This window comes from Pleurodeles waltl, chromosome 12, assembly GCF_031143425.1.
Source record: "Pleurodeles waltl isolate 20211129_DDA chromosome 12, aPleWal1.hap1.20221129, whole genome shotgun sequence".
In the NCBI taxonomy this organism is placed as follows: Eukaryota; Metazoa; Chordata; class Amphibia; order Caudata; family Salamandridae; genus Pleurodeles; species Pleurodeles waltl.
In genome coordinates this window covers 144004873-144023359 of record NC_090451.1, presented here as the reverse complement: position 1 = coordinate 144023359, position 18487 = coordinate 144004873, and the positions used below count along the sequence as shown (strand labels likewise).

Here is an 18487-nt window from a genome sequence, read left to right as displayed (position 1 = left end):
AGAGACTCTTTAGCACACAGATGCTGTGCTTTACTTAAATCCTCAAAATTCCAGGTGCCTTGATGCATATTCATAAGTTGATATCATGTATCCTTCATGGTCTTCATCTCAGGAAGTTTGCTCATTTACAGAAATGGGTAAAACAGTGAGGAACTTGAGTTGCCAGTGGAGGCAAAATCCAACATACTCCTGGAAAGCTTGCAGTTGTCTTCACTAGTGACTGAAACTCTTCCACTGATTAATAAAGCTGTCCTAGAACCATTGCAAGCGGACAGGAAGAAACCCTTTTTAGGTTGAGCCTAGACAGCGAACGTGTGTTGTCTGCAAGACCTGTTGGAATGATTAAAGGACTTCGCTCCCTCCTGCCGCTGCCTGCCACTTAACATAGGTTGAATGCGGTGTTGCTCTTATTTTTCTGTCTCCTTACTGGGTTGGCAGCCAATACGTCGCTTCCTGTTTTTGGCAGAGGAGCACCGGCCAATTACAGTTTAAGTATGCCTGGATTGTTTTTCTGTTTCTACGGACGATTTATTTATTTATTTTTTGCCTCTGACGCTTTCAAGTTTTTATACAGTTGGATTGCCGATGGAGTTACTGCTGTATAAAAATTGAAAGCGTGACTGAAAAACAAGACAAACAATGACAAATAACTATTACTTGTCATTGTTTTGTTTTTCAGTCACACTCATGGTGCTTTCAAGTTTCATTCCTGCTTAGTTGCACATCTCTCTGTGCCCCACAAATACTTTTTATGAAGAGTTCCAAATAGTGCATTCCCTATAATTAGCTTTCATTAGTTTTCCATGATGGAAATACGTTTTTATTTTACTTAAGAGTATTTTGAAGCACAGGTACACAAACAAGTGCCCGGAAGTCCTGTATTCCTCCCTTTGTCAAACATGACTTTTAATGCAACAGTGCTTTGAACATAGGTTCGCACGTGGAATAGACATTACAATTACCAGAATGCAAAGTCTTACTGGCTTAAAGGATAGGACAGTCAAAGTGTTCCATGTGGGGCAGACTAGCAAGATTTCTTACATGTAACATATCATGGATATGTGAAAGGGAAAACATGCAGTGAACAGCCTGGCTTTGACAATACTTGTACGTCTAGCCATATCAATAAATCGTGATTATTATATTGCAAAGTATACAATGCATTGTGGGTGGTCCTACCAATAAGAATTGAGAAAAACACTACCTTTTTATGATTGTTAGGGTGGAATTTGTGTAAGCACACTGGAAGAGCATTGCTGTGTTTTTTTTGTTTTATTTTACAGAGTACGGGACCAACAATTTGAAAGCTTCAAAGTGCAACTGAAAAACCAAACAATGAGAGGTAACTATTGCCTGTCATTGTTTGTTTTGTTTTTCAGTCACACTCATGGCGTTTTCAAGTTTTTTACAGTGGGTCTGCCAATCGAGTTACCGCTGCATAACATTTGAATACGCTATGAGTTTGACTGAAAAATAAAACAAACAGTGACGAGTGGCTACCAGTTACTTGTCCTTGTTTTCTTTGTTTTACAGTCGTGCTCATGGCGCTTTCAAGTTTTATACGGTGGAACTGCCCGCTGTACAAAACTTGTTTGAATTTCGGTCCAGTTATCAATTTACAACACCAGTAGCTCAAACCCAAGCTAATGCGAGACCTATTGCATTACAAATGCTTGTTATGACCAGCAGTTCAGTGAAGGAGTGCTCAGTGCCTTAAGTTCAGTCGTCTTATCCAAGTTCTTATCTACATGTCCTTTCCCAGACAGTTTGTTGGTTCAAGCCTCTTTGGCAATGCTGATCCCCTGTTCTTTTCCTTTAACACCATCAGACCGTGAGTCCAAAAGGCTTAACTCCATGGAGCACAAAGATTTTGATTCCCTCTGGGTAACTTTGTGCGCTGTAAACACTACAAGTCAACTCGTATGGTACTACCACGCTTTGTGGGAAATAGCATAGCTTGCTGTGTTTAGGTTTAAAAATCACAAGTATGACCAATTCTCCAAATGAGTATAGGGGGTGGCCTTGATGCCGGCTAAATAGATTCTGAAATGTAGCCTATACCCTGCTGACAGAACAACCCATTCCATGGTTACCCTATGTAGGCATTCCTAGATGTGCTCCATGGGTTTTTCTGAGAATGTCCAGGCTGCCTTAATGGATATTCCGTTTGACAGAGTTAAAGCAGATTTCTCACTAGAAAGTTTAAAAATAGTCCTGCTACACATGCAAGCTGGGACAGACCAGACTGACCATACAGTAAGCCAACAATATTGCTGCTTTTTGTGGTTTTCCAAGGGCTAACCCTCCCGGCAGCAGTAACCATTTCAAATAGCACTGATCCCGCAATGGTTCATCTGCTTCTTTATTGAAAGAGGTAATTCTAAGGGACAAAAGCAGTACTGCTCCATTCACTCACGATTAACCCCTCAATGCCCAAACCTAAACCCCCGGACCAGCTTCAGGTCAGAAGAACGTCTCATTCTTTTTTTTTAGTCCAATTTGGAAGTGTATCCACGTGGTTTGCTGGGTCCTCCAGCTAGTCCTCATTGATTATGCTATATCTTTCTTCTCCACTCCTCTGGATCACCTGAACTTTGTCAGGTGGTGTCCTCTAGCTCATGTCTTGATCTTGGAGGTAGACTTTCTTGTTATTCTGCAAAAACAGGGGTCTTAAAAGTGGTGCCCATTAAGGAGAGGGGCATATAATTATACTCCTTGTACTTCTTGACCCCCAGAAGATGGGGGTGGTGAGGGAGGTTCAGGCTCTTTCTGGATCTGAGGTCCAGAGTCTTCAAAGAGCTATCCCCAAGTCTGGTGGAGTGGCCCTGAATGCCCAAGAATGGATGGTGTCTTTCAACCTCGTGAACACTTGTGAAAGTAAACTTCTGTAGTAAAATGTGGTTTGCTGGTATCGTACGTTATTAATTCATTATTTTAGCTGAGCACATCTTTCACTGTAAATGCCTTACAAGATGTCAGCTTGAGACTGCTTTGAGCAGAAAATGTCTCTTAACAAGACATTTCTGTTTAAAAGAGTCTTGTGCTGGCATCACGCATCACTTAGTTCACATGAGGCTTGGAAACTGTGTGAACAACCCATCTTCCCTGTCTGAGCTAGTTAAAGCATTCTCTGCTTCTTTTGGATGCCTTCCTCTCCACCTTTGATTTTTTTGCTCCCTCCATTACTTGCACAGTACTTCTGCCCTACTAAAGATGTATATTGTCTGGTGTATTGCTTCTCTCTGCTGTGAACATTTACACATTTGACAGACTTATAGCCGCAGACCCCTTACAGAATTTCCCTAGTCGTCAGACTGCATTCAGAAGATTATTTTTCGTAGGCAATACCCCTGCATGCCAGTAGGTGGCATTGGTTGGCTCAGCGCAGTATTGTTTGTGCCAGAAGTGAAGTTTGTGTCGCCTATATACGGGCCACCTCAGCAAGCTGATGTCAGTATTTTTTCTTTCCGCAGCAGTGAGTGCTGATGTGGAGACAGCAAAGCTCTGTCACTTTTTGACAGGCTTTTCTTCGATGTTTTGTCAAAGGAACACCAGCTTTCGAGGCGTGGTTCTTTAGAGCCTATAGCTGGCCAACTCTGTGCCTCCCTTCTTTTCCGGGTGCCGGAGCAAACCCCGCTCAACTCGAGTTTTATGAGGCCATGTTCCTCGTCTGTGAGCAGTAAAAAGCGCCTTCGGATTCACAGGGCCAGAGAAGGCCCCCTATGTTGCGCACTGGTAGCTTTGGCTTCTTGGGGCCCACGTTGATTCGGACTGGCACCGGTCGTGCCACTGCAACCTTCCCCTATGCTATTCCCGACGCCCATGCTGTTGGCACCAACCCCATTTAAATCCCTGCAGCAGAATTGACTGACTCCAACTCGGCACTGGAAGGACCCATGTGACCTAGGTCGGTACCTCAGCCTTATTCTGAAGGGCTAGGCCTCAGGATAAAACTGGGAGGGGTCACTGGACCCTTTAGAATACCAGTCAGAAGGCCAGGACATGGACTGGTGTGAGGAACTGGGTGATGCCAGTGGACTGGACACGTCACTAGATACTCCCTACCCTGGCTATGGTGGAGAGAGCTACTTATGCTATGGTGGTGAAGAGAGCACCTGTGGTCCTGGACCTTTTAGTTGTCCTCGGTGACAGTCAAGACTAACATCTTGACAGAGGTGCTGCAACTAGGAGGTTCTTAGTCCGACTCCCCTGCTCCCTTTTGACGAAACACTCACTGGCGTCCTTCTGGATACCTGGTCCAAACCCTGCACAGGGTCTCCTGTGAACAAAGTGATTGCCCACCGCCATCGCTCCGCACTTGGGGATCCATGTTTCCCCACCCTACCCCAGAGAACTTGGTGGTCCAAGCTTCTACCTTCCATGGTGCGTTCCCTTCCACTCCTCCAGAGAGGGAAACCAAGAAACTCTATAGCTTTGGCAAGAAAATGTTTTCTTCCGCCAGCCCTACATTGCGGTCATTGAACATTGCATTCTTATTGGGCTGCTAGTCCCACACACTGTGGGACATGGTTGTACAAGTGGTGCCACAGGTCCCGGAGGAGGCCTGGGCTGTACTCTCCTACGCAGTCAAAGACTGGAGAGACACTGCGGAATTCACTATACACTGTGGTCGTGCTGGGGAGAGCTTGTTTCATCAACACTTGCACTTAGACGCCATGCCTGGCTGAGAACCTCTGGCTTTCCAGGGGTGTCAAGGCTTCCCTCATGGACATGCCCTTTGATGGCAACAGTCTCTTCTGAGACACGCACACACTGTGCTGAAGCACTACAAGGACTCGTGGGCTACGACCAAGTTCTTGGGCCTCTCCGCTGTCCCTTGTCACCCCCATTCTGTCTTTAGCTCCTTTTTTGGCCACAGAAGGGGCATTCAGCTGCACCACCCCTATCCCTGTCACGTCCCGCACAAGCTTCCCAGCCTCGGAAAGGCACTGTACCTACAGACCTCATGGTCTGTTCCAACCATCACCACCCTGCAGCTTCCACACCCTCCTAAACGTGCCATTTTAGATCATGGCCATCCAGTTGGTGGCAGAATTCACCATCTTCTCCACCACTGGCAGTCCATAACATCAGACAGGTGGGTTTTTCAGATCAATCGGAGGGCTATATCCTCTCCTCCCTCAATGCCTTCAAAGTATGACCGGCTGACAGAGGATTATTCATCTTTGCTCCACAAGGAAGTCATGGCTCTCTTGGCTGAGGGAGTTGTAGAGAAGGTTCCAGAGCCAGAAGTAGACTGTGGTTGCTATTCCTGCTACTTTCTGGTTCCCAAAAAGGAAAAGGATCTTCGTCCTGTCCTAGGTCTACAAACCCTCAACCTCTTACTCAAAAAGGAGACGTTCAAAATGCTCACATTGGCTCTGGTCTTGTCTGCCCTGGACGCAGAAGACCAGATGGTAATGTTAGACTTGCAGGGCGCTTGCTTTCACATCCCTGTCCTGCCTTCCCATCTGTGCTACCTGTGGTTTACCGTAGGCCCAAGCATATTCAGTTCACTGTGCTTACCTTTGACCTTACCAGCTGCCCTCGAGTGTTCATCAAGGGGATGGAAGTGGTCATAGCATGTTTGCAGAGATCATGGGTACCAGTCTTCTCCTTAGCTCAACGACTGGCTGTTGAAGGCTGGCTTGCCCACAGGCTGTCATCTCCCACCTCCAGACTAAAACAACCTTCGCTTAGGTTCAGTATCAACGTGCCAAAGTCACACCTGGCACCCTCTCGGATGCTCCCGTCCATCAGAGCTGTTCTGGCCACGGTGCAGTTTTGGGCTTTTCATCCCGAGCAGTGAGTCAAGGATATTCAGGCTATGATAATGATGTGTTCGATGGCATCTGTCGCTGTAGATACGCATGTTTTGCAATAGCTCGCCATCTGGTGTTGGGCCGGAGTGTTACAAGTTGTTTTTCTTCGAAGAAGTCTTTCGAGTCACGGGACCGAGTGACTCCTCCTATTGTCTCCATTGCGCATGGGCGTCGACTCCATCTTCGATTGTTTTTTTTTCCGCCATCGGGTTCGGACGTGTTCCTGTCACTCCGAGTTTCGGAACGGAAAATTAGCTAATTTCGGAAGATTTTCGTCGGTATTGTTGCGTTCGGGATCGGCGTACTTAGATTCAACACCGCATCGAAGATCGAAGAGCTCCGGTGCCCTTCGGGGTAGTTTTTCGATCCCCCGTCGGGGCCTGGTCGGCCCGACCGCGTGCTGAAGAACGCCGATGGAACGGACCCCGTTCCGTTTCTGCCCCAAATGCCACAATAAATACCCCTATACAGACCAACACTTGGTCTGTAACCTGTGCCTGTCGCCTGAGCACAGTGAAGACACCTGTGAGGCCTGTCGTGCGTTCCGGTCCCGAAAGACACTCCGAGACCGTCGAGCCAGAAGACTTCAGATGGCGTCCGCGCCGACAGCCCACCGAGAGTTCGAGGAGCAAGAAGAGGAAGGTACCTTCTCGATCCAAGAATCGGACTCCGAAGGATTCGACGATACACAAACCGTGAGTAAGACGTCGAAAACCACACAGAGGAAAATTTACAAGGCCCAGGGGACGCCACTGCCATCAGGCCATGGCTCCACCCATAAATTCGGTGACCGACCGTCGGCACCGAAAAAGGCCCAAACAGTGCCGAGATCGTCCGACTCCGGTCGAGACACTGGCACGCAGCCTTCTCGGGACCGAGAAAGTGCTGGAGACAAGCCTCGACACCGAGATGCCGGTGTGGACACGGCTCGACGCCGAGACAGCGGCACCGAAGAAGATCGACGCCGAGAGGTTTCGGCCCCGAAAAAGAAAAAAGTCACCTCGGAGCCGAAAAAACACGCAGACAAGGTTTCGGTGCCGAAACAAACTGCAAGCGACCCAGCTTCAGGCTCTTATACAGAAGAGCACTCGCTAACCTCCCAAATGCAAAAGCATAGGTTTGAGGAAGAGCTACAATCAACTGATGTGGACCATACGCAAAAGCGTATCTTCATACAGCAGGGGACAGGAAAAATAAGCACCCTTCCCCCCCATTAGAAGAAAGAGAAGGTTGGAGTTCCAAACTGAACAGACACCACAACCAAAAGTGGTGAAAAGAGTTACCCCACCACCCTCTCCTCCGCCCGTGCTTAACGTCTCACCAGCACGAACTCCATCACACTCCCCAGCTCACACCACCATAAGCCAGGGTGACCAAGATCAAGACGCATGGGACCTATACGACGCCCCAGTGTCAGATAACAGTCCGGAGGCATACCCTACGAAGCCATCTCCACCAGAAGACAGCACCGCGTATTCTCAAGTGGTGGCTAGAGCAGCACAATTTCACAACGTAAGCCTCCACTCAGAACAGGTCGAGGATGATTTTTTATTCAACACACTCTCCTCCACCCACAGCTCATACCAAAGCCTGCCTATGCTCCCTGGTATGCTCCGGCACGCGAAAGAAATCTTTAAGGAGCCGGTCAAAAGTAGGGCAATCACACCAAGGGTGGAAAAAAAGTATAAGGCGCCTCCTACAGACCTGGTTTTCATCACTACACAGCTGCCACCAGACTCTGTCGTTGTAGGAGCAGCTAGAAAAAGGGCCAACTCTCACACATCTGGAGATGCACCACCCCCAGATAAAGAAAGCCGCAAGTTCGATACAGCTGGTAAAAGAGTCGCAGCACAAGCTGCAAACCAGTGGCGCATCGCGAACTCCCAGGCACTACTTGCGCGCTATGACAGAGCCCACTGGGACGAGATGCAACATCTCATTGAACATCTGCCCAAGGACTTACAAAATAGGGCAAAACAAGTGGTTGAGGAGGGACAGACCATTTCCAACAACCAGATCCGCTCCTCCATGGACGCTGCAGATACAGCTGCACGGACAATTAATACATCTGTAACTATCAGAAGGCATGCATGGCTCCGAACGTCTGGATTTAAACCAGAGATTCAACAAGCAGTCCTCAATATGCCTTTTAATGAAAAAGAACTGTTCGGTCCAGAAGTGGACACAGCGATTGAGAAACTCAAAAAAGATACGGACACTGCCAAAGCCATGGGCGCACTCTACTCCCCGCAGAGCAGAGGGAATTACAGCACATTCCGTAAAACACCCTTTCGAGGGGGGTTTCGGGGTCAGAGCACACAAGCCAGCACCTCACAAGCAACACCGTCCAGTTACCAGGGACAGTATAGAGGAGGTTTTCGGGGACAATACAAAGGAGGGCAATTCCCTAGAAATAGAGGAAGATTTCAGAGCCCCAAAACCCCTTCTACTAAACAGTGACTCACATGTCACTCACCCCCTCCACACAACACCAGTGGGGGGAAGAATAAGTCATTATTACAAAGCATGGGAGGAAATCACTACAGACACTTGGGTTCTAGCAATTATCCAACATGGTTATTGCATAGAATTTCTACAATTCCCTCCAAACATACCACCAAAAGCACAAAATTTGACAACACACCATTCCAATCTCCTGGAGATAGAAGTGCAGGCACTATTGCAAAAGAATGCAATCGAATTAGTGCCAAACACACAAATAAACACAGGAGTTTACTCACTGTACTTTCTGATACCAAAGAAGGACAAAACGCTGAGACCAATCCTAGACCTCAGAGTAGTGAACACTTTCATCAAATCAGACCACTTTCACATGGTCACACTACAAGAAGTATTGCCATTGCTAAAACTACACGACTACATGGCAACTTTAGACCTCAAGGATGCTTATTTCCATATACCAATACACCCATCGCACAGGAAATACCTAAGGTTTGTATTCAAGGGAATACATTACCAATTCAAGGTACTGCCTTTCGGATTAACTACCGCACCAAGAGTCTTTACCAAGTGTCTAGCGGTAGTCGCTGCACACATAAGAAGGCAGCAAATACATGTGCTCCCATATCTAGACGACTGGCTAATCAAGGCCCATTCGTTAATACAGTGCTCAAATCACACAAATCATATCATACAAACCCTCTTCAAACTAGGGTTCACCGTCAATTTCACAAAATTCTGCCGCGCAAGGTACAACAATACCTAGGAGCCATAATAGACACATCAAAAGGAGTAGCCACTCCAAGTCCACAAAGAATTCGAAATTTCAACACCATCATACAACGCATGTATCCAACACAAACAATACACGCAAAGATGGTACTACAACTCCTAGGCATGATGTCTTCATGCATAGCCATTGTCCCAAACGCAAGACTGCACATGAGGCCCTTACAACAGTGCCTAGCATCACAATGGTCACAAGCACAGGGTCACCTTCTAGATCTGGTGTTAATAGACCGCCAAACTTACCTCTCGCTTCTGTGGTGGAACAACATAAATTTAAACAAAGGGCGGCCTTTCCAAGACCCAGTGCCACAATACGTAATAACAACAGATGCTTCCATGACAGGGTGGGGAGCACACCTCGATCAACACAGCATACAAGGACAATGGAACGTACATCAAACAAAACTGCATATAAATCACCTAGAACTTCTAGCAGTTTTTCAAGCACTAAAAGCTTTCCAACCAATCATAGTTCACAAATACATTCTCGTCAAAACAGACAACATGACAACAATGTATTATCTAAACAAGCAAGGGGGGACGCACTCCACGCAGTTAAGCCTGCTAGCACAAAAGATTTGGCGTTGGGCAATTCACAACCAAATTCGCCTAATGGCACAATTTATACCAGGGATCCAAAATCAACTCGCAGACAATCTCTCTCGAGATCACCAACAGGTCCACGAATGGGAAATTCACCCCCAAATCCTGAACACTTATTTCAAACTCTGGGGAACACCTCAGATAGACTTGTTTGCGACAAGGGAGAACGCAAAACGCCAACACTTCGCATCCAGATACCCACACAAACAGTCCCAAGGCAATGCCCTATGGATGAACTGGTCAGGGATATTTGCTTACGCTTTTCCTCCTCTCCCTCTCCTTCCTTACCTGGTAAACAAACTCAGTCAAAACAAACTCAAACTCATATTGATAGCACCAACTTGGGCAAGGCAACCCTGGTACACAGCGCTGCTAGACCTATCAGTAGTACCCTGCATCAAATTGCCCAACAGGCCAGATCTGTTGACACAGCACAACCAAAAGATCAGACACCCAGATCCAGCATCGCTGAATCTAGCAATCTGGCTCCTGAAATCCTAGAATTCGGGCACTTACAACTTACCCAAGAATGTATGGAAGTCATAAAACAAGCCAGAAGGCCATCCACCAGGCACTGCTATGCAAGTAAATGGAAGAGGTTTGTTTGCTACTGCCATATTAATCAAATACAACCATTACACACAACTCCAGAACATGTAGTGGGTTACTTGCTTCACTTACAAAAATCTAACCTGGCTTTCTCTTCCATTAAAATACACCTTGCAGCAATATCTGCATACCTGCAGACTACCTATTCAACTTCCCTATATAAGATACCAGTCATTAAAGCATTCATGGAGGGCCTTAGGAGAATTATACCACCAAGAACACCTCCTGTTCCTTCATGGAACCTAAATGTTGTCCTAACTAGACATATGGGTCCACCTTTTGAACCCATGCACTCCTGCGACATACAGTTCCTAACCTGGAAGGTGGCATTTCTCATCGCCATTACTTCCCTAAGAAGAGTAAGCGAGATTCAAGCGTTTACAATACAGGAACCTTTTATACAACTACACAAGAATAAGGTCGTCCTAAGGACCAATCCTAAATTTTTGCCAATGGTTATTTCACCGTTCCATCTAAATCAAACAGTGGAACTTCCAGTGTTCTTTCCACAGCCAGATACCGTAGCTGAAAGAGCACTACATACATTAGATGTCAAAAGAGCATTGATGTATTACATTGACAGAACAAAAAACATCAGAAAGACTAAACAACTATTTATTGCATTTCAAAAACCTCATGCAGGAAACCCAATATCAAAACAAGGTATAGCCAGATGGATAGTTAAATGCATCCAAATCTGCTACCTTAAAGCTAAACGACAGCTGCCCATTACACCAAGGGCACACTCAACCAGAAAGAAAGGTGCTACCATGGCCTTTCTAGGAAACATCCCAATGCAAGAAATATGTAAGGCAGCCACATGGTCTACGCCTCACACATTCACCAAGCACTACTGTGTAGACGTGTTATCCGCACAACAAGCCACAGTAGGTCAAGCCGTACTAAGAACATTATTTCAGACTACTTCCACTCCTACAGGCTGATCCACCGCTTTTGGGGAGATAACTGCTTACTAGTCTATGCAAAACATGCGTATCTACAGCAACAGATGCCATCGAACTGAAAATGTCACTTACCCAGTGTACATCTGTTCGTGGCATCAGTCGCAGTAGATTCGCATGTGCCCACCCACCTCCCCGGGAGCCTGTAGCAGTTTGGAAGTTACCTTCAATTATTTATATATGTATCATCTCAACCTTAAATAGGTGCATACTTAGTCACTCCATTGCATGGGCACTATTACTACAATTCAACTCCTATCTCACCCTCTGCGGGGAAAAACAATCGAAGATGGAGTCGACGCCCATGCGCAATGGAGACAAAAGGAGGAGTCACTCGGTCCTGTGACTCGAAAGACTTCTTCGAAGAAAAACAACTTGTAACACTCCGGCCCAACACCAGATGGCGAGCTATTGCAAAACATGCGAATCTACTGCGACTGATGCCACGAACAGATGTACACTGGGTAAGTGACATTTTCATTCAGCCTTTAGCCTGGATTTCAGTAGGAATGACTCTGAGGCTGCTGGGCCTCCTGCATCCTGCTGGTGACACATGCAAGATTGCATATGAGCTCTGCAGTGGGACCTGAAGTTCCAGTAGGCACAGCATCAGGGGAATCTCGCTTACGTGGTTCAGATCCTGGAGGGACCTGCATAGGATCTACAGCGGTGGCTAACAAACCACGATTGGGTCAGAGGCAGACCCCCTTCCTTTCACCCAACTAGATCTCACAGTAGTGACCGATGTATCACTCCTGGGATGGGGCGGCCACCTGGGAGAGGTGGAGATCACAGGACATAAACATGCGGGAGCTCTGTGCGATCCCACTGGCATTAAAAGCCTTTCTACCCTCTATCAAGGGAAGGGTGGTGCAGGTGTTCACGGACACCACCACCGCCATGTGGTACTGCAACAGACAGGGGCGGGTGGGGTTGGGGACCCTTTGTCAAGAGGCTCTGCATCTCTAGACCTGGTTGGAACAGCAAAGCATATACCTGGTGGTTCAACATCTGGCAGGTTCCCTGTATGCCAGAGCCGACTAACTCGGCTGTCAATGCCAAGCGGTTCACATATAGCTGGCTGCAAACTGGGGTGGCGTGGTGGGGAAAAAAACGATTGATTAAACCTAGAATATTTGTGACTGGGAGTGAATGTTTGCAGTGTTCAGCATTCTGACCATCATCATCATCTTTTTTTCTTTTAGTGGTTCACAAGTGGCATCTCTGCCTGGAGGTGGTGCAAGGTCTCTTTCAGCAGTGGGGAGACCCTTGGTTAGTTCTGTTAGCCTCCTCCGAGAATGGTCAATGTCAGCAATTTTAAATGCTGGAGTTTCCAAGGTGGCTCACAGATGCTTTTCATCTCGGATGGAGCTCCGGGCTCCTGTACACGTTTCCCTTATACCAGTCGTGCACAGAGTCTTAAGAAGATCAGGAATGATGGGCCCATTTCATCTTTGTGGCTCCACACTGGGCATGGAGAGTCTAGTATCCCGAGCTTTTGAACATGAGTGGCAATACTCTGATCAGGTTTCACCTTTGGTCGGGGGGGAGGAGGTCTTCCGGCGCAGCAGCTGGGAGGGTGCTGCACATGAACCTGGCACCTCTGCTTTCTTGTGTGGAGATAGAGTGGCAACACTTGACAGCTTTCGAGCTTCCTCCTGAAGTCTTCTATGTTATTCTGGCAGCCAGACATTCCTTGACCAAGACGGTATATACCTGTAGATCGAAGAAAAGTGCTTCATATTGTACAGGAAAGTACATTTACCTGCTTTGTGCTTCCCTTTCTCATGGTTTACTTTTCATCCTTACCCTGGCCCAGCAGGACTCTGCTTTGGGCACTCTAAAGGGTTAGCTTTCTGCTTTGTCTGCCTTCTTTCAGCTGCCGGCTGACCAACCCTCTTTGAGTCCCATATTGTAGATTTCTAAAGGGTCTTGTACATATGTTTCCCCCTTTTCCTTTTATTATGCCTTAGTGGGACATTAATTTGGTCACCACATTCTTGATGTCTACTCCTTTCGAACCTCTTTATAATTGTTCCCTTTGGCAGCTTTTCTTGAAGCACTAACATCTGCACGAAGGGTGAGTGAGCTGGAGGCTTTATCATCCAAGCCTCCATTCTTGTCCATTTTTCCAGACAAACTGGTGCTTAGCACTAGGGCCTCTCTCCTGGCAAAAGTGGTAACACCATTTCATATGGGCCAGTTTATCACCTTACCCACTTCTTCCACTCCTCCACATACCTCAAAAGAAGGGTAGCGACTCTGTCTGGACCCAAAGAGCATCGTCTTTGTAGCATGACCACACACGGGTGCTTCAGATGGACAACCAACTCTTCTTGCGGTATGTTGGTGCGAAGAAAGGTTGGGTAGTGCAGAAACTGACTAACTCTCGATGGGTCGTTCTCTGCATCAAAATTTGCTGCGCATTGGCCAAGAAGCATCCCCCAGAGGGCTTGAGCTCTCGTTCCACCAGAGCTAAAGCTGCGACCACTGCGTTAGCACGTGGAGTCCCAGTCCTGGACATCTGCCAGGCAGTAACATGAGCTTCCCTGCTGTAGAATCAGGTCCGCAGACATGGGTGTTTTGCCCATTCGGTCCTGCAGGACTTCCTAGTTTAAAATTGTTTGCAGTCCCCCTACTGGGAATGTTATTGCTTGGGTATCTATTCAAAGGTAAGCAATCTGCAGCTAGAAGTCTATATCAGATGAACAAGTTGCTTTCTTTGGTAAAGCCTAATCTGGTGGAGACAATATCTAGCTGTAGGCTCCTCACTGACCCACCCATCTTACTGACCCATCCTCCTCGCTCGGCAGACAGATTTCTGGGTTTAGCATTGATTCCTTTCAGGACCCTAGCTTGGACAAACCAGTGTCTGCACTTCAGGGCTCTGTGCTTCTGCCATGAAAAGTTGTAAAAAGTAATAGACACCAGCATGCCAAGGTGGTGCCTTTTTAGGTGACGCAGACATAACTTCAGGAGCCACCGATGTCACCTACAAGTACACAGGGTTAACTGCTCACAAACATTTTTCCAGATCCAGTCTGACGCTTGGAGAAATTCAAAAGTAAGAAATCTGCGACTAGATATTGTCTCTACCAGATAAGGGGTCACTGAAGGTAAGTAACTTGTTCATTACCGCCTCTTTTGTTTGTTATCCAGCCAATGTTCTACTGCTGTCATTTGTCTATTAACTATTCTTCTGCCTAGTGATTAATCTACTTTCAACTATTCTTTAGCCCTTGACTTTTCTGTGTTTCGTGGTTTCCAATAGTACTTTCTGTTGCTTGGGATTTAGCTTTTAGCTGCCATATGTGGCCTTTGGCTTCGTTCTGTTGCATGTTGCCTATATTGTTTGTGATGTTGTTTCTTGCTTTAGTTCTTGCTGCTTCATTGACTTCTTTTCTTTTGGCATTATTCCCTTCCCTCCTTTTTTCCTTAGCCTCTAGTCCTTTTGATGTGTTCATTTTTGCTCTCTTGCTACCTCTTTGGTCGAGGGTTTGAGGACCTTTCACATGTGATGATTTATGAAGGGTCTTTAACCTGATGGTGGAAAATGGTTAACACTTGTGAGTTAGTGAATTATATCAGCAATGGATTAATATACTTAAAGGTGAGTAACATGCCCTTTTTTGCCTCCTTTTAGGCTTATGGGCTCTCTTATCTGTTTTTTTTGGTCGCACATCATATTGGCCTTTAATTTCATTTTGCTACTTCAAAGCTAATCTGTTTTATCTGTGGTGGATCATTTTTACTTGTTAATTGGAAGTTGCCATGGTCATCTTTCTTATACCCTCTATCACTTATTCTGGTTGTTTTTCTTTGTTTGTGGTCTAGTTCATCATTTATCCGTTCCAGGACATCCCTTGATAACGTGGCTCCAGCTCTTAACAATCCATGGCCCTTTCACCTCTGTTTCTTAGGGTGTGGATCGCCACATTTATCGTTTTGTTGCATGGGTTACAGATTTTCCCAGTGTTAGGCCATGACACATTTGTTTCTTTGGGTCCTGCTCTTTCCTTGTCTCTTGTGACTTAGCTTCCCTTTTTTCTACTTCTCTTTGCCACTTGTTGGTTGAGGTTTGGTTTCTCCTCTAATACACGATGCCTCATTTTGCTTTTTGTTGATTTTATCTTCAATGACCAGAGGAAAGGAGTTGCCATACAGCCTCTTACTTTGTCCCAGATACCTTTCACCTCTGGATCAGTTGGCAGTATCCTGTATGTGGTGATAAAAGTAGATTTTTGTTAATTGTCTCTTTCCGTACAATGAAATGACATATATGGTTGTGCTTCCATACTTGTGGCTGCCACCCTTTTTCCTGACTGCAGCATATTGTGTCTGTTGCTGTGAAGCAGAGATGGGAGCACTGGGCAAATCTTTCCACCAGGAGCTCTCTTACGGCTTCACTGCTGCATTCTTGGCCATGATGTGGTTTTTTTTATTACTACTATTATTATTTTTTTTAAAGATTGTGTTCCAGAAGTTTCTCATAGCTTTAGAAGGTGGAAGCGCAGGCAGGCATGTCTAATCTGGGAGTTGTTTGTGTATGGTGGGGGTGCTGCAGATCCTGTGTTAATGTCCATCAAATCCCTCCTTTGCCTTATCTTTCTGCTGCAGGAGGATGAGTCACCCCGCAGTGTGTTGGAGGAAATGGGACTTGCATAGCAACTGTCTCCAGCAGGCCGCCTTCATCACCACGTCAGCAATCTCGGTCTCTCTCCCTCTACTCAGCACCTTTCCCTCCACTCACTGGGACCAGCAATTGTGCCTCTTCTCTGTCCAGCCGTCACTGCTTGAGCTTCGTTGCTTTTCGGACTACAATAGATCTGGCTGTGGACACCAACAGTGACAATGCATGTGACTTGGAAATAACTCTTTGGGGAAAGTCATTCCCTGACTAAGAAACAAACGTGTGCCCATGAAAGGGTTTGGGGAGGTCATTAAGCAAGGGTACAGTGGCAATGTATGGAGAGGTTAGAAAGACTTATCTATGGACCAATATCTCCCACAACGCTGAAGGGTTGGGTGAGAGTCGAGCTTGCGCATATAATTCTGGGAGCAAAAGGGAATCGTGATCTTTATAAGTGAGTATCAGGGATTTAAGATGTGGTAGATGTGTGACATGGAAATGTGCCAGGAGCAGAGATGGAGGGTGCTCAGATCAAGGGATTTTTCACTTTTCATTGGGCTCTGCAGATCACAAGTGATTTACAGTAAGCAGCTGCCTGTACCTTCGCAGGGAGCAGGACTTAAAATACATAAAGAACCCTAAGGAGCAAGTTACGTTACATCCACCAACCTGCTTTGTGACTCTTTGTGGAGAGCCTAAGGAGAACTTTCAACCTGCTCCCACTAGGGAGTCAGTCTCCTAATTGCCCACCACTATGTTCACCTACATGGGAGTCCTGACCTAATCCCCTTCACTGTTTCTGCTATGTGAACCTTCTTAGGAGGCTGTGAATGTAGGGACGTGATCTTTCACTACTCACTGTACACCCTTTAAGTGGCAGACTTAAGTAAGTTGTTGAACACCCTCTAATTCTTCATGTGTACATCCACAACGTGTATATAAGGCAGGTCCTGTGATTTGTATCTATCCACTATGTGCTCCTTCACATGGAGTCTGAGTAAAGAGGCAAACAATCGAGACCCATGTCTGCATTTTTACTTGCTATCTGAAGTGAAAGCCCCGCAACCTCCCCTCCACTCCACCCCACCCCACAACATTCCTTTGGGCAAGTCATCTGATGCCATTTGTGTTCAGATTAAACATTCACATGAAGCCTTAAGCACCACTTAAAAAGTTCTCAACCCTGAGCAAGTTATGGTATCTCTACATGGACCTATTTTCCACGCATGGTCAATTTGAGCTCCTAGAGCAGGAAAAAGGATCCTCCCCTCTGTGTGTGCATCCACTACTGCATTCATTAGCTTCACAGATTGTCTTAAAGCGGGTCACAAAAATACCTTTGATTCTATGCAGGTTTAGAGGTTGAGTGGTATGCATGAGAACCCCTTTCCCCTCCTTCCCCCTCATCGCCCAATCCCCATGCCACTGTGCTTCTCTTCAGAGGAAGCTCCTGAGTAGGTCACAGGACCAGCTTCTGTATGTGCACCTTTATATGATTCCTTTGACCAGGTACTATAATCATTTACAGCTAAGTCCATGCTTAGAAATAGCTTGAGAACATTGAACAAGAAACTATGCTTCCTCTTTCACTGCATATAAACATTCACTTGGGCCTTGAGAGGTGTGTGCACATTATTTCTGAAAGATTCATGGGATTCCTGTCTGTACAACTTCAAGCTGCCCATTACAGGTAGATGATATCCCATCCTGTTTGTCACTCTTCCCTCACATTTATCAGAGAAGTTTACCCTCCTCTGCAGTACTGTCCCAGTGTGATTTGTCTTCTTTCCACCCTTTCTTTTGCAGTGATTAGAATGGTTAAATGACTGAAGCTGAATGCAGGAGTGAGAATCTTTTTGCTGGTAAACTATGAAGGGCTTGGCTCACTTCACATGTTCACTCGCCCTTGTCTTCAAAGGGTTAATCTGCCCTTGATGCAATTTTAAATGGTTTGTAAAAACAGGTAGATTTTTTATGTAGTGTGTTCTGTGTTTTGATGACAACATTGCTGTGATGGGGAAATTGGGGATCCTCTTTATTCATTAATAAAATGTCTTTTGAAATGTATTTTGTATGTTGTTTCATGGGCCAGTGATTCCACATTGGGCATAGAATATCCTGGAAGGCAGTCTTCATAGGGAATGTGAGATTGTTAAATATTTATTATCAAAAAGCAGTGGGAATGCCCTTGTGAAACGGTGAGGTTGCTAACGAACAGTTCTCATGGGGCAGTGTGATTGCTGACAAGTTCTCATATTCACTGCTAAGGGGTAGGTAACTGTGTCTCTAAAACAATATTAAGTAGCATATGTGATGTCCTCCTGGGGCAGTTTTGTTCATTGTAGGAGACACTTGCCTGGCAGTCTTGGTGCTGAACATGCATTGTATTGCTCAAGCGAAATCCAAGTGCATTGGTTTTGCTGCAGAACAGTCATCATGAGCCAGTGAGTTTCCAGAAGATTGATCGTCATAACGCACTGGGGTTGCTTAAGAAGAATTTTCATGGGAAAGTGGAATTCCCAAGTTGCTGTCCTCGTTTGAGAATGAGACCGCTATTAAGTTTTCCATTGGGGCTGTGATGGTGATTGAGACATTCCTCATGCCCTTGTGAT

General features: G+C 46.1%; 1 protein-coding gene across 4 annotated transcripts in view; it reads left to right on the top strand.

Annotated features, from left to right (window-relative positions):
• The window catches only part of AP1S1 (adaptor related protein complex 1 subunit sigma 1), a 59233-nt gene extending 41291 nt beyond the window's left edge, over positions 1-17942 (top strand). For all 4 annotated transcript variants that reach the window (XM_069217632.1, XM_069217636.1, XM_069217635.1 and 1 more), the window contains one exon: positions 15863-17942. In XM_069217632.1, coding sequence (XP_069073733.1) covers positions 15863-15910 — 48 coding nt within the window. In that variant the 3' untranslated portion in view covers positions 15911-17942. The remainder of the gene's footprint in view (positions 1-15862) is intronic.
• Positions 17943-18487: the final 545 nt, after the last annotated feature.